A 16,443-nucleotide genomic window follows, 5' to 3' on the forward strand; every position below is an offset into this window, starting at 1 on the left:
AGACTACTTATATATATTGCCTCAGAAAAGCTACCAGATTTGCATATCCCTAAATTAAATGTATTTCTTATAAACTAGAGAAATCTCTTCCCTTACTTCTTATATCATGTAAATATACAGCCTTGAACTGGTATAACTGTCATCAATATATAGTGGATTAAAACACACCTCTTAATAGTTTTCTATAGCTGTGTGAAGAAATTTCACTGGATTTCTATGTAAATAATTTCTATTTACCAAAATAAAACTAATTTCGCTAAAACAATAATTCAAAATGTGAACGAGTATCTGTGTGAATTGTAGATGTTATCAACTGAACAACTGTTATTGTGCCTAATCCATACAGTGTTTATAAGCAAAAATTACTGAAATGAGGAGAGACAGTCTTATTAACTCATAGCTAAAAAGTATCATATTAAAATAATACAAGCTATGTACAATTCTATAGAGCTAAACTCAAAGGAGCACCATGAATATTGATTTCATTTCTTTATGGATCCCATGTATATTAATATACCCTTACAAAATGCCTAATGACTCAAAGACAACATTCCTTCATTATTAGAAGAGCAGACTCCAAGTTACAGCAATGCTTTACAATTGATAGATTCCATCCAGAAAATATCTTAAAAATCGTAGACACAGAAAAAACCACCTCATTCCCTTCCAAACATAGACCTTCCTAGCTTTGGTTCAAGCTCTAAAGTACTGTATTCAATTATACATTTCATATATATAATCTTGTAATACATGCAATATATATATATATATAATTGTATTAAAAAGAAATCGGTTAACTATGCAACAAAACTCACAAATTATGATACTACGGGCATAAAAGCCATTGTTACAACATGGAGAAGTGACTAAGAATGAAACTGCATTCCATCCACAGCTATGTACTTACTAGCTGTGTAACCAAGACATAATTCTTAATCTCCCTAAGGATCAGTTTCCTCACCTATAAAACTATAATATAGATATGTACAGACTAATGAAATATGAATTATAAAACGTTTATCACAATTCTTGGGATACAGTAAAGCATAAGAAATGTGATAATATTATTATTTTGATTGTTATTATAATTTTTATTTGTAGTGACGGTACAGGGAGTAAGAAGTACAGTCAGGAAAAAGGTATTTTGGAGGCTACTCATTCAGAAAGTTTAGATACACTGTCTCAATGTCTCTTTCCAAATAGTGACTCTTCAGTTCAGTTCAGTTACTCAGCGGTGTCCAACTCTTTGCAACCCCATGGACTGCAGAATGCCAGGCCTCCCTGCCCATCACCAACTCCTGGAGTTTCCTCAAACTAGTGTCCATTGAGTCGGTGATGCCATCCAACCATGTCATCCTCTGTCGTGCCCTTCTCCTCCTGCCTTCAATCTTTCCCAGCATTGGGGTCTTTTCAAATGAGTCGGTTCTTTGCATCAGCTGGCCAAAGTATTGGAATTTCAGCTTTAACATAAGTCTTTCCAATGAACACCCAGGACTGATTTCCTTTAGGATGGACTGGTTGTACCTCCTTGCAGTCCAAGGGACTCTCAAGAGTCTTCTCCAACACCACACTTCAAAAGCATCAATTCTTCAGTGCTCAGCTTTCTTTATAGTCCAACTCTTACAACAATAAATGATTACTGGAAAAACCATTGTTTGACTGGATGGATCTTGGCTGCCAAAGTAATCTCTCTGCTTTTTAATATGCTGTCTAGGTTGGTCAAAACTTATCTTCCAAGGAGCAAGCGTCTTTTAATTTCACGGCTGCAGTCACCATCTGCAGTGATTTTGGAGCCCATGAAAATAAGTCTGCCACTGGTTCCACTGTTCCCAATCTATTTCCCATGAAGTGATGGAACCAGATGCCTTGATCTTAGTTTTCTGAATATTGAGCTTTAAGCCAACTTTTTAACTCTTCACTTTCACTTTCATCAAGAGGCTCTTTAGTTCCTCTTCTCTTTCTGCCATAAGGGTGGTGTCACCCGCATATCTGAGGTTATTGATATTTCTCCCCGGCAATCTTGATTCCAGCTTGTGTTTCTTCCAGCCCAGCGTTTCTCATGATGTACTCTGCATAGAAGTTAAATAAGCAGGGTGACAATATACAGCCTTGATGTACTCTTTTTCCAATTTGTAACCATTCTGCCGTTCCATGTCCAGTTCTAACTGTTGATTCCTGGCCTGCATACAGATTTCTCAAGAGGTGGGTGAGGTGGTCTAGTATTCCCATCTCTTTAAGAATTTTCCAGAGTTTGTTGTGACCCACAAAGTCAAAGGCTTTGGCATAGTTAATAAAGCAGAAGTAGATTTTTTATGGAACTCTCCTGCTTTTTCAATGATCCAACAGACGTTGACAATTTGATCTCTGGTTCCTCTGCCTTTTCTAAATCCAGCTTGAACATCTGGAAGTTCACAATTCATGTACTTGTTGAAGCCTGGAATGGAGAATTTTGAGCAATACTTGACTAGAATGTGAGATGAGTGCAACTGTGCGGTAGTTTGAGCATTCTTTGGCATTGCCTTTCTTTGGGATTTTCCAGTCCTGTGGCCACTGCTGTGTTTTCCAAATTTGTTGGCATATTGAGTGCACCACTTTCATATCATCATCTCTTAGGATTTGAAATAGCTCCACTGGAATTCCATCACGTCCACTAGCTTTGTTTATAGTGATGCTTCCTAAGGCCCACTTGACTTCACATTCCAGGATGTCTGGCTCTAGGTGAGTGATCACACCATCATCATTATCTGGGTTGTGAAGCAGTCTTCTGTACAGTTCTTCTGGGTATTCTTGCCACCTCTTCTTAATATCTTCTGCTTCTGTTAGGTCCATACCATTTCTGTCCTTTATCGAGCCCATCTTTGCATGAAATATTCCCTTGCTATCTCTAATTTTCTTGAAGAGATCTCTAGTCTTTCCCACTCTATTGTTTTCCTCTATTTCTTTGCATTGATCGCTGAGAAAGGCTTTCATATCTCTCCTTGCTATTCTTTGGAACTCTGAATTCAGATGGGTAAATCTTTCCTTTTCTCCTTTGCCTTTCACTTCTCTATTCACAGCTATTTGTAAGACTTCCTCGAGCAACCATTTTTCCTTTTTGCATTTCTTTTTCTTGGAGATGGTCTTGATCCCTGCCTCCTATACAATGTTCCAAACAGTCCTTAGTTTTTCAGGCATTCTGTCTATCAGATCTAGTCCCTTGAATCTATTTGTCACTTCCACTGTATAATCATAAGCGATTTGTTTTAGGTCATACCTGAATAGTCTAGTGGTTTTCCCTATTTTCTTCACTTTAAGCCTAAATTTGGCAATAAGGAGCTCATGATCTGAGCCACAGTCAGCTCCCAGTCTTGTTTTTGCTGAATGTATAGAGCTTCTCCATCTTTGACTGCAAAGAATTAATCAATCTGACATTGGTACTGATGATATGGTGATGTCTATGTGTGGAGTCTTCTGTTGTGTTATTGGAAGAGGGTGTTTGCTATGACCAGTGAGTTCTTTTGGGAAAATTCTATTAACCTTTGCCCTGCTTCATTCTATACTCCAAGGCCAAATTTGCCTGTTACTCCAGGTATTTCTTGACTCCCTACTTTTGTGTTCGAGTTCCCTATAATGAAAAGGACATCTTTTTTGGATGTTAGTTATAGAACTAACTTCATAGAACCATTCAACTTCAGCTTCTTCAGCATTACTGGTCAGGGCATAGACTTGGATTGCTGTGACGTTGAACAGTTTGCCTTGGAAACGGACAGAGATCATTCTGTCGTTTTTGGGACTGCATCCAAGTACTGCATTTCAGAATCTTTTGTTGAGTATAATGGCTACTCCATTTCTACTAAGGGATTCTTGCCCACAGTAGTAGCTATAATGGTCATCTGAGTTATAGTTAATAGTGACTATTATAATTAAGTAATGGCATGTATCTCTGCCTCACAAATTCCTTATTTCTATTTTACATAAAGAAGATGACTGTTCAATGTGAGAACACGTCAATAGAAAATAAAATCTTGCATCATCATAAATTAAAACACTTTAAAAGTTCATAATAAAAAAAACTTTGATAAGGTGATAATCAGTATATATATAAATTCAAAGAACATATATATATTTATATATATATGATGAAATTATACATTATTTATATATACATTATTTTGTATATATATATATATTTATATATATACAAATTATACATTATTTATATATATATAAATGATGAAATTATACAAAAGCATGCACACTTTCTGAGGCTTCCCAGGTGGCTTAGTAGTAAAGAATCAGCTTAAAATGCAAAAAATCCCTGGGTGAGGAAAATCCCCTAGGGGAAGAAATAGCAAGCTACTATTAGCTTCCCTCATATGGGCTCAATAAAGGACAGAAATGGTATGGACCTAATAGAAGCAGAAGATATTGAGAAGAGGTGACAAGAATACATGGAAGAACTACACAAAAAAGAGATGATGGTGTGATCACTCAGTTAGAGCCAGACATCCTGGAATATGAAGTCAAGTGGGCCTTAGGAAACATTACTATGAACAAAGCTAGTGGAGGTGACGGAATTCCAGTTGAGCTGTTTCAAATCCTGAAAGATGATGCTGTGAAAGTGCTGCACTCAATATGTCAGCAAATTTGGAAAACTCTGCAGTGGCCACAGGACTGGAAAAGGTCAGTTTTCATTCCAATCCCAAAGAAAGGCAATGCCAAAGAATGCTCAAACTACCGCACAATTGTACTCATCTCACACGCTAGTAAAGTAATGCTCAAAATTCTCCAAGGCAGGCTTCAGTAATACATGAACTGTGAACTTCCAGATGTTCAAACTGGCTTTAGAAAAGACAGAGGAACCAGAGATCAAATTGCCAACATACGCTGGATCATGGAAAAAGCAAGAGAGTTCCAGAAAAAAAAAATCTACTTCTGCTTTATTGACTATGCCAAAGTCTTTGACTGTGTGGATCACAAAAAAGTGTGGAAAATTCTGAAAGAGATGGGAATACCAGACCACCTGACCTGCCTCTTGAGAAACCTGTATGCAGGTCAGGAAGCAAGTTAGAACTGGACATGGAACAACAGACTGGTTCCAAATAGAAAAAGGAGTACATCAATGCTGTGTATTGTCTCCCTGCTTATTATTTAAGTTATATGCAGAGTACATCATGAGAAACGCTGGGCTGGATGAAGCACAAGCTGGAATCAAGATTGCTGGGAGAAATATCAATAACCTCAGATATGCAGATGACACCACCCTTATGGCTGAAAGTGAAGAACTAAAGAGCCTCTTGATGAAAGTGAAAGAGGAGAGTGAAAAACTTGGCTTAAAGATCAACATTCAGAAAAATAAGATCATGGCATCTGGTCTTATCACTTTATGGGAAATAGATGGGGAAACAGTGGAAACAGTGTCAGACTTTGTTTTTCTGGGCTCCAAAATCACTGCAGATGGTGACTGCAGCCATGAAATTAAAAGATGCTTGCTCCTTGGAAGGAAAGTTATGACCAACCAGACAGCATATTAAAAAGCACAGACATTACTTTTCCACAAAGGTCCATCTAATCAAGGCTATGGTTTTTCCAGTGGTCATGTATGGATGTGAGAGTTGGACTGTGAAGAAAGCTGAGCACTGACAAATTGATGCTTTTGAACTGTGGTGTTGGAGAAGACTCTTGAGAGACCCTTGGACTGCAAGGAGATCCAACCAGTCCATCCTGAAGGAAATCAGTCCTGGGTGTTCACTGGAAAGACTGATGTTGAAGCTGAAACTCCAATACTTTGGCCACTTGATGCAAAGAACTGACTCATTTGGAAAGACCCTGATGCTGGGAAATATTGAGGGTGGAGAAGAGGATGACAGAGGATGACATGGTTGGATGGCATCACCAACTCAATGGACATGATTTTGGGTGAACTCTGGGAGTTGGTGATGGACAGGGAGGCCTGGCATGGTGTGGTTCATGGGGTCACAAGGAGCCGGACACGACTGAGTGACTGAACTTAACTTTCATAGCTCAGTTGGTAAAGAATATGCCTTCAGTGCAAGAGAACTAGGTTCAGTTCCCAGGTTTGGAAATTCCCCTGTAGAACGAAATGGCAATCCACTCCAGTATTCTTGCCTTGAGAATCCCATGGACAGAGGAGCCGGGTGGGCTACAGTCCATGGTGGTTACAAGAGTGAGACAGTATTACTGAAAAACAACAACAAATGTATGGTTTCTAGCTGGCTGCCTGAAAGAATTAAAGCCTTCTCAGTTTGTTCCTTTTCATATTAAGGTTCACAGTAAGGTGCATGCATATCATGTTATTAAGATGACAAATTATTTGTTAGGACACCAGGTCTCTCAGGACACTTTAGCACCATTTATCAGAGTTGTGCACTGAGTCTGTCTCTTTATTTTCAACTGATTTCCAAGAATATCTATATTAGAAGACAGATGAATTAGATATTAATACAGTTTTTGGTGTTTTTTTCACTAAACATATAAGACTTTGTTAAGCAATCAAACAAGGGTGGTTATGTTCAAAAGCAGCCAGCTGATTCTAAGACTAAGAAATACAATTTAAAATATGATCCTAGAGGAAAACTGCTTTTACATAAATACATCTTCAGACTCAGTTCCACAATAATTTTGAAGCTAGCCTAATACCTCAAGCATTGAAAATGATCTTTATATGCATTTGAAATATTTAAACCTCTAATTTTCTATTATTATTAAAACTAAATTGAACTATGGAAATAGATTATTGAAAAAAAACAAATTTTATTAACCTTTATGTTTGTTTCTTACATTTCCTGCAAGCAACATTAAAACCAAAGAAATTCCTTACAACTTATACACACAGACTATCTTTGTTCTTCCTGAAGCCTCAAGAGAACCCTAGAAATTCTAATTAGAATTAGCAGTTATAACCTACATATTTTATTATTATTTCAAGCTTGGTTAATATTAACCATCATTACTTTAACTAATATAATATCATTATTACCTATAATTACTACAGTTTTTTAAGAAAAATGACACTATTATCACAACCTTAATGTTTATATATCCCCAAATATCATCAATATGAAGAATAAATAAAACTAGAAAACATATCCAAATTCCAACAGTTTCATCTATGACATATAGTCAAAAGTACTGTATGTTATTGCGTTAGTCGCTGAGTTGTGTCTGACTCTTGGCGAGCCTATGTACTGTAACCCGCCAGGTTCCTCTGTCCATAGAATTCTCCAGGCAAGAGTACTTGAGTGGGTTGCCAATTCCTTCTCTGGAGGATCTTCGACACCCCTGGATCAAACCCAGGTCCCCGGCATTGCAGGCAGATTCTTTACCATCTGACCCGCTAGAGAAGTCCAGGGTCTTTGCTAACTACCTGTATTATATGCATTTTTCTTTATTAATACAGAGAGCATTTTGAAATCTACTTTGTCATACAGCATCATTAGGCTTGTAAGAAGAGACTAAATATTGTAAGCATGGGGACACAGGATTGGGAACTGGAAGAAACTATAGAGATTAAGAATTCATACTCATCAGGATATTATCACACATTGTCTGGCCTACTGGCATTGATTCACAATCAATGGTCCATCATCTATCTGTGAATTTCCATCACCTATATGTCTGCCAAAGGCCTGTTCAATGGTTAATCATCAAATTATTGGGCCCCTAAGGCTTAAAAACGGAGAAGGCAATGGCACCCCACTCCAGTACTCTTGTCTGGACAATCCCATGGACTGAGGAGCCTGGTAGGCTGTAGTCCATGGGGTCGCTAAGAGTCGGACCCGACTGAGCGACTTTACTTTCACTTTTCACTTTCATGCATTGGAGAAGGAAATGGCAACCCACTCCAATGTTCTTGCCTGGAGAATCTCAGGGACGGGGGAGCCTGGTGAGCTGCCATCTATGGGGTCGCACAGAGTTGTACACGCCTGAAGCGACTTAGCAGCAAGGCTTAAAGAACAAAACCTCATTTCCTCTGGGATCTCCATTTGCTCTGCTCAAATTTACTATTTCCATTTTGTGCTCCCTTGGCTTTTAAAAAATAGCTAGTCTAATATTTAATAAAAATTGATTAAATGGAGTATACCTCTTTCTCTATTCTTTACTAAATATGTTCCTTGATATCCAGATAAGACCTTATTCATTTATCTCCCTTCTGTTTATTATAGGACCTTACACATAGAGTATGTGCATGCATGCTAAGTCACTTCAGTCATGTCCAACTCTGTGTGATCCTATGGACTGCAGCCTGCCAGGCTGCACTGTCCATGGGATTTTCCAGGCAAGAATACTGGAGTGGGTTTCCGTGCCCTCCTCCAGGGGATCTTCAAGACCCAGGGCTTGAACCTGAGTCTCTTACGTCTAACCTGCATTGGCAGGCGGGCTCTTTACCACCTGGGAAGCCTGTGCTATACATAGTGGATACTCAACAAATATAAATTAAATGAAACGAGAGATCCATCTTCTCCTAAGAATTATATGAATTATAATTATTTGACTTATAATCAGAAATTTAAAATAATTTTCTCTACAACTCTAAGAATAAGTGATTCAAATAGAAAATATGATGGTACTTTCCCATATTAAATATTTACATATTTATTTACAACAGATATTAGAACTAGCCAATTTTAAAACTTCTTTCTATTTAGCAATCTAAAGCAAATTTCAACTCAAGTGAAACAATTTTTAAAAACACAAACTAGTAATGCTTTACAGCGTATTTAGGGAGAACAGAAATGTGAGCTTTCCAAACCTCTTATAGGTAGAGGAATTTCTCAGAGGTTTTGGAACACTGGGTCTAAGAGTTTGGGAATTAGGTCTTAAAAATGAATATGTTGCTCCTTCCAGGATATAGCTGGGAGAGTAGCACACAGCAGCAGAATAGGGGAAAAAGTGGTGCCCTGGAGCTAGGAAAGCCAAGGCAGTGTGGTTTCAGTTCCCTGGAGCCACAGCCTCCAGCTGATTTCTTACTGATCCTGCCATCTATTGACCAAGTATGAATCAAGGTGCTGCAACTGACAAGGAATTTCCACTGTTACAATTAAGATCAAACAATAGTTATTAAAATAAATGGAAGCATGTATCATTCAAGTTTGTTTTGACTATGTTATGAAATATGGGCTTCCTAGGTGGCTCAGCAGGTAAAGAATCTGCCTGCAATACAGAAGACAGAGTCGCAGGTTCAATCCCTGGGTAGGGGAGATCCTCCACAGGAGGGCATGGCCCACTCCAGTGTTCTTGCCTGGAGAATCCCATGGACAGAGGAGCCTGATGGGCTACATTCCATGGGTCACAAGGAGTAAGACACGACAAGCAATTGAGCACATGCGCGTGTTATGAAATATGCTATGATGCATAATTGTTCCTTTAAATGTCCCTTCAGAAATAAATCTTAGTAAAAGTAATGGTACCCAAAGGTGCTCCTGACCAGATCTGGACTCAAATATTCAAAATTAGGTTTTCCCTGATGGTTCAGTGGGTAAAGAATCTGCCTGCAATGCAGGAGACACAGGAGACACAGGCTTGATCCCTGGGTTGGGAAGATGCCCTGGAGAAGGAAAAGGCAAGCCACTCCAGTATTCCTGCCTGGAGAATACTATGAACAGAGGAGCCTGGTGTGCTACATTCCATGGGGTCACAAAGAGTCAGACACAACTTAGTGACAGGGATTCAAAATTAGGAAAGTAGAAGTAGTAGTAATAGCACATAGAAAATTCAGAGAATCAGAGTTAAGATGAATGGAAATGCAGAATTCTCAGCAGTGAGTACATGACAGCCTTTACATAACTTTTGTTTGATTTTAATTTGGTTTGATTATGGTTTAGCAGCCAGAATAAGAATGGCTTCTACTCTAGCTGACTGGCTTTATGAGCAGGAAATTGTCATGCTGAATTAACAGCTGTATTAAGTGTCAATATCTAAAACAAGACATACATACACACACACACACACACAGCATCATGTTAAATCAAAAGGAAAGGGGAATTGATATTTATCGAGTGCCTGCTATATTAAGTACCATGCTGGGTCCTTTAAATACATAACATTATTTAATTCTCATACTACTAGTTAAACATCAGCCTTTCTTATTTTACAGATGAGAAAATTCAGTCACAGAGGTTACCAGTATCACAGCTGAAATGCAAGTATGTGACTTCATTTCCCCTCGGCTTTCCCCACTATACCACAATACCTTGAGAAACTCTCTAATAGATTTTATATTAACCTGCATGTATCAAACTTCACTTTGTTCATTTGTAAAACAGAGTTCGGTTTAATCATTTCTAAGGTCCAGATGGACTCTAAAATTTTATGAAACATATAATTCTTATGGGACTCAATATAAATACATCAATCAGTAAAAGAATAAATGCTCAATACAAAATGTGCAAAGAAGTAGAGGAAGACGTTCACAGAAAAAGAGGTTAAAATTGCCTTTTAAGAGAAGAAAAGCTGCTACACTTTTAAGGGGCAAAAATTGTAACATGGATGATTTGCCATTTACCTCTGAGATGGGCAAAGGTAGGGAAACAGGTACTCATATATATTTTAGATGTAACACTATAAATGAATACAAACTCTTTGGAAGGAAATTTGGTAATACTTATCAAAATGTCATTTCATCTAAGAATTTCACTTCTAAAATGTATCCTACAAATAAGTGCTATGTGCACTAAGATATATATGTAGATACATGTTCACTGCAGAATTGCTTGAAATGGCAAAAGACTGGAACTAATCTTAATATCCATTATTAGGCAATGGATTACATAAATTCAGATGAGGACTATATGACAGCATTCTACATACTGTACAAAAGAACACAGCAGATAAACATAAACTACTATGGAAAAATATTCAAATATATACAGTGAAAACAGAAAGAAGTGAAAAACAAAAAGTGATAAAAACACATATGCTTCTATAGGCATAGACTATTTCTAGGAGGCAATGTGAGAAATCAGTAAGAGTGGTTTTCTCTGGGGAAGAAACTGTAAGTCTGGGATTGGAGGGATATGTTTACCATGCATATTTTTATTATTATTACTAATACCTTGATATGAGTATGTTTTAGTTTTTCAACTGAAAAAAAAAAACCAGATTATAATAAATAGTAATCTCTGGAGTCCTTGAAGAATCTTTTAAATGTGAAGTTTACAAGAGCAAATGAGGGGGAAAAAAGGTTTAGCAGGAATTTTTTAAATGTCAAAATTCTTCAGAATACTTTAGTTCGCCCCAGATGTCTGTGTATGTGTGAGCTACAATCTATGAAGAACAACAGATACAGCACAAGCGCCTCCATTGCATCAGATAAGCTAGAAGGGATGAACAGCAAGAATTTTCACCTCCCTCCTCCCTGTCTGAATCGTCCAAAATTCACATTCTCACGTTCTAGGGCATGTTGTGACAAATCAGATAAATGAATGGTAAAGGTGCTAGTTCCAAGGGCATGGGCGTGTGGAATATATCAATTTCTTAGTTGTAAACACTCGCTCAGGCTGAAAAAAACTCCTACGCTTAAGTCAGCTATCAGTTCTGCAATAATTAGTAAAATAGCAATGTTAAAATTGCAAAAGTTCACAAATCACAATGATTCATTATGAGATTGAGAAGTTACCTACATAGTACCAAAATTAGGTGTGACATTCATAGAGGTTAAGGATCTAATCAAAAAAAGGTACTCAATTATCAATCAGTAAAATATATTTATTAGTTACCAGATTTTGATATTATTCCAGAAAAAACTGCATATGGAAGAAAGTATAAAATTTCCTCAGAAATCAAATGGATTATTACAAAGGTAAGACTGTATAAGCACTATGAAACCAATCTTACTCCAATTTCATGAAAACTTCTGAATCCTTACTATTCGGTTGCATTATTTTCCCTTACACAGTTTATCAACGAATTCATCACCTTTGCTTCTCAGTAAAGATGATAACTTTATAACAGAGGAGTGTAAACAATAAAAAAAATTAAAACATCTTATTTTAAATCATAAAAATAAAAGCCATATTTCCAGTTGAATAATAATACTTATGCAAAATAAAATTTAAAGGAAAAAAAACTATCATTTTTTAGTCACTGGGTAAAATACAGTTAATAGATCAATCTAATATATTTGACTCTACCCCCAAACTATACACCTACACATTACCGGAAGTTTTTAGCAAAGCACCAAATGCAACATATCAGAACAAGAACTTTATATGAAAAAATAAAACATACCTTTCATCTGGGTAGCAAAATTCAGTGCCAATTTTGCAAAGAGATCTGGATTTTCAAACTTCTCCTCTTTAACTTTCAACCAGAAACAATTCTCAGACAATTCTTTGGGTTCAATCTGAAACAACAATAACAAAGAGAGGTTTCTAAATTATTACTGTGCATTTATTTTTTTCAAAGAATTCACTTTCACCAAAGTTGAATGAATTACCTTTATTCATCAACCTACTAAATCAATTTTAGGATCTAGCAAAACAACACTTTCTAAGCAAACATTCATTAGGAAAGTTACCGACTTCTATTGGTGTACAAAAAAGTACAACAGCAATAGGCCATGTAGCAACTTACATTTTAAAAATTCTTCTACTTGAAGGAATCTTAAAAAATAATTGAGTAAATCCCTCCCCTCAACTTACATACATTCTTCTTGCTCCTGGATTTTTAAAAATGAGGAAACTGAGATTGAGAAGAATAACTCTCCCATGTTTACTGACTAGGTTGCAGACAACAACCATAACAGCTGATAATTACATACCTCCTATGTGTCAAGCACTCTTTTAAGTGATTTCACATATTAATTCATCTCATCTAATTCTCACAATAATCCTCTGAAGCAGGAAATGTTATTATCTCCATGTTGAAAATGAGGAAACTGAGCCCTGGGATGTTTGAGGAGCTGCCCAAGCTGGTAAATGACGAAGATGAGATTTAAACGCAGGCAGCTTAGCTTTGCAGAATTGTGCTCTTAGCCACTGAGCTGAAATCCAATATTAGAACTGTGCATCTCCCACTGCATATCATGTCTTCTGAGACTGTAAGCGCCATTACTGCTTGCCATTACTGCATGCTTAACTGCTAAGTAAGCATATCATGACATCTACACACAGATAGCTGGGCCAGCAACTGCTGGATCCTATCGTTTGGTTGATCATGTGTAATAAAAAATAGTTACACTGCAAAAACATTTAGATCTCACTTACTCTTCTGAGCAAAGCACAAATATATGCTTAACTGTAAAACTGATTTAACCATTATTCTGATCAAACCAATTTAATATATAGATAGTGTCAGATATCACTGATATCTTCTTGGAATAGGCATTTCCACAGATGATGATCTACGCAACTGTATTTTCATTACATTTAGTTCCTACTGAATGGGGACTGTGTCAATCTTGATAATAAGTTTTTCATAAGACATGTTATTTAATAATAATAAAGTAAACTAGCATACAATAAATCTTTCACACATAATATAAAAAACAATTACTTTAATGTCTACACTGAATACTATCAGCGATTCCACACTATCTGAAAGTTTAAAACTAAAACAAAATTTCTAAGAACAAAAATAAGATAAAAGGGCTCATTAATAAAAAGGTTATATTTAAGAATGTTATAGCAAATAAAGGTAACAATGGTAAAAGAATCAAAATTATTTTTCATATACCATTTTCACTTTGATTTACCTTCTGCCTTCTATATTAATTTCAAGTTACCTGTGGAGTTTCCAATTCTCTAGTTATGGAAGATGCACATAAGATGGTGAACTCACAAGCAAAAGCAAAAGAATCAATGGTCATGATTTCAAATGTTACATGGAGTAATTTTGTAACCCCCATGGACTGTAGCCTGCCAGGCTCCTCTGTCTATGGGACAGACGTGACTTAGTAACTAAACAACAACCACAACAACATAGAGCAATACCGTCATTCACACATTAAAGAGCAATTAGGGCTAGACAAAGCCAAAAAACTATAATCATAGCATTACCTTTGACCAATTGATCCTCTTCATGGACACCTCAGGTGTATATACTTTTTTCTGCTTCATTCCATATGGCAAATCAAGGAGCATTCCCGGAGGTGGAGGAACTCCTCCGAGGGGAGGTGGTGGAGGAGGGCCCCCAAACAGTGGCGGTGGTGGTGGTATTCCAGGCATCCCAGGTAAAGGAGGTGGAGGAGGGGGACCTACTCCGGGCAGAGGTGGTGGAGGTGGAGGTGGAGGTGGGGATGGCCCAGCACCTGGCAATGGAGGTGGTGGAGGAGGGCCTGGAATTCCTGATGAACTAGGTCCCTGAAATATACAATAAACCAATGTTTATTTAAATGTTTACAGTACAGCAGAGTAACAAAGAAAACTATCTGCAGACATTTGTGGCTCGGTTATTCAAGATTCATTTAATTTTGACAACATCTAAGGGCTTAACAGTGGGCTTCCCTGGTGGCTCAGATGGCAAAGAACATGCCTGCCAAAGCAGGTGACCTGGGTTCTATCCCCGGATCGAGAAGATCCCCTGGAGGAGGAAATGGCAACCCACTCCAATATTCTTGCCTGGACAATCTCAATGGACAGAGGAGCCTGGTGGGCTACGTACAGTCCAGAGTTGCCTAGAGTCAGACAAGATGGAGCAGCTAACACACAAGGGCTTAAGAGTACATGAAAAAGACTTGCACAGATTTTTGATAAGGATTATAAACCCTGGAGAATGACTAACTCTGTTAATATACTAAGGCTAGGAAAGGTGGCATACTCAAAGATTTTGTGAAATACTGCTTCAAAATAATTAAAACTTATCTTTTATTATAAATTTATGAAAAGAAGAAGTACTGTGTATGGTTTGAGCCTGCTGGCCTCGCTGCTATGAACTGTCACTATTGTTTAGCCACTCAATCATGTCCAATTCATTGCAACTCCATGGACTATAGCCTACCAGGCTCCTCTTCCCATGGGATTTCCCAGGAAAGAATACTGGAATGGGCTGCCATTTCCTTATCTGGGGTATCTTCCCAATCCAAGGATCGAACCCTCATCTCCTATATTGGCAGACAGTTTCTTTACCACTGAGGCACCAGAGAAGTTACACTGGTATGAATATAAGATGATTACTACAAAATAATAGATTTGATTCCTTTGGGTCCAATTAGCTTTACACGAAGCATCTGTCTCATAGCACTAGTAACTTAGCTGTCTTCTAATAACAAAAATTAACAGAAAGTAACTTCCATTTATTGATTTAGAAAAGGCAGAGGAACCAGAGATCAAATTGCCAACATCTGATGGATCATCAAAAAAGGAAGAGAGTTCCAGAAAAACACCTACTTCTGGTTTATTGACTACGCCAAAGCCTATTACTGTGTGAATTACAACAAACTATGGACAATTCTTATAGATGGGCATACCAGACCACCTGACCTGCCTCCTGAGAAATCTGTATGCAGGGCAAGAAGCAACAGTTAGAACTGGACATGGAACAACAGACTGGTTCCAAATTGGGAAAGGAGTATGTATATCAAGGCTGTATATTGGCACAGTGCTTATTCAACTTATATGCAGAGTACATCATGCGAAATGCCAAGCTGGATGAAGCACAAGCTAGAATGAAGATTGCCACGAGAAATATCAATAACCCCAGATATGCAGATGACACCACCCTTATGGCTGAAAGTGAAGAGGAATTAAGGGGCCTCTTGATGAAAGAGAAAAGCAGAGAGAAAAAGTTGGCTTAAAACTCAACATTCAGAAAACTAAGATTAGGGCATCTGGTCCCATCACTTTTTGTCAAACAGATGAGGAAATGATGGAAACACTGAGAGACTATTTTTTTGGGCTCCAAATCACTGCAGATGGTGACTGCAGCCATAAAATTAAAAGATGCTTGCTCCTTGGAAGAAAAGCTATGACCAACCTAGACAGCATATTAAAAAGCAGAGACATTACCTTGCCAACAAAAGTCTATCTAGTCAAAGCTATGGTTTTTCCAGTAGTCATTTATGGGATGCGAGAGTTGGACCACAAAGAAAGCTGAGCACCAAAGAATTGATGTTTTTGAACTGTAGTGTTGAGAAGACTCTTGAGAGTCCTTTGGACTGCAAGGAAATCCAACGAGTCCATCCTAAAGGAAATCAGTCCTGAATATTCACTGGAAGGACTGAGGCTGAAGCTGAAACTCCAATACTCTGGCCATTTCATGCGAAGAACTTACTCACTGGAAAAGACCCTGATGCTGGGAAAGATTTTAGGAAGGAGGAGAAAGGGATGACAGAGAATGAGATGGTTGGATGGCATCACCGACTTGATGGACATGAGTTTGAGTAAGCTCCGGGAGTTGGCCGTGGACAGGGAATCCTGGCGTGCTGCAGTCCATGGGGTCACAAACAGTTGACCATGACTGAGTAACTGAACTGAACTTCCATTTGCATATTAAATCCAGGTTTAT

At 37.7% G+C, this 16,443-nt stretch overlaps 1 protein-coding gene across 1 annotated transcript in view; it reads right to left on the minus strand.

Moving 5' to 3' along the window:
- The window catches only part of DIAPH2 (diaphanous related formin 2), a gene marked incomplete in the record, with an annotated part of 842,722 nt that overhangs the window by 555,249 nt on the left and 271,030 nt on the right, over nucleotides 1-16,443 (minus strand). The window contains 2 exon segments of the mRNA XM_018044114.1: nucleotides 12,229-12,343; nucleotides 13,998-14,300. Coding sequence (XP_017899603.1) covers nucleotides 12,229-12,343; nucleotides 13,998-14,300 — 418 coding nt within the window.

The sequence above is a fragment of the Capra hircus genome (genome assembly GCF_001704415.2).
Source record: "Capra hircus breed San Clemente chromosome X unlocalized genomic scaffold, ASM170441v1, whole genome shotgun sequence".
Taxonomy (NCBI): Eukaryota; Metazoa; Chordata; class Mammalia; order Artiodactyla; family Bovidae; genus Capra; species Capra hircus.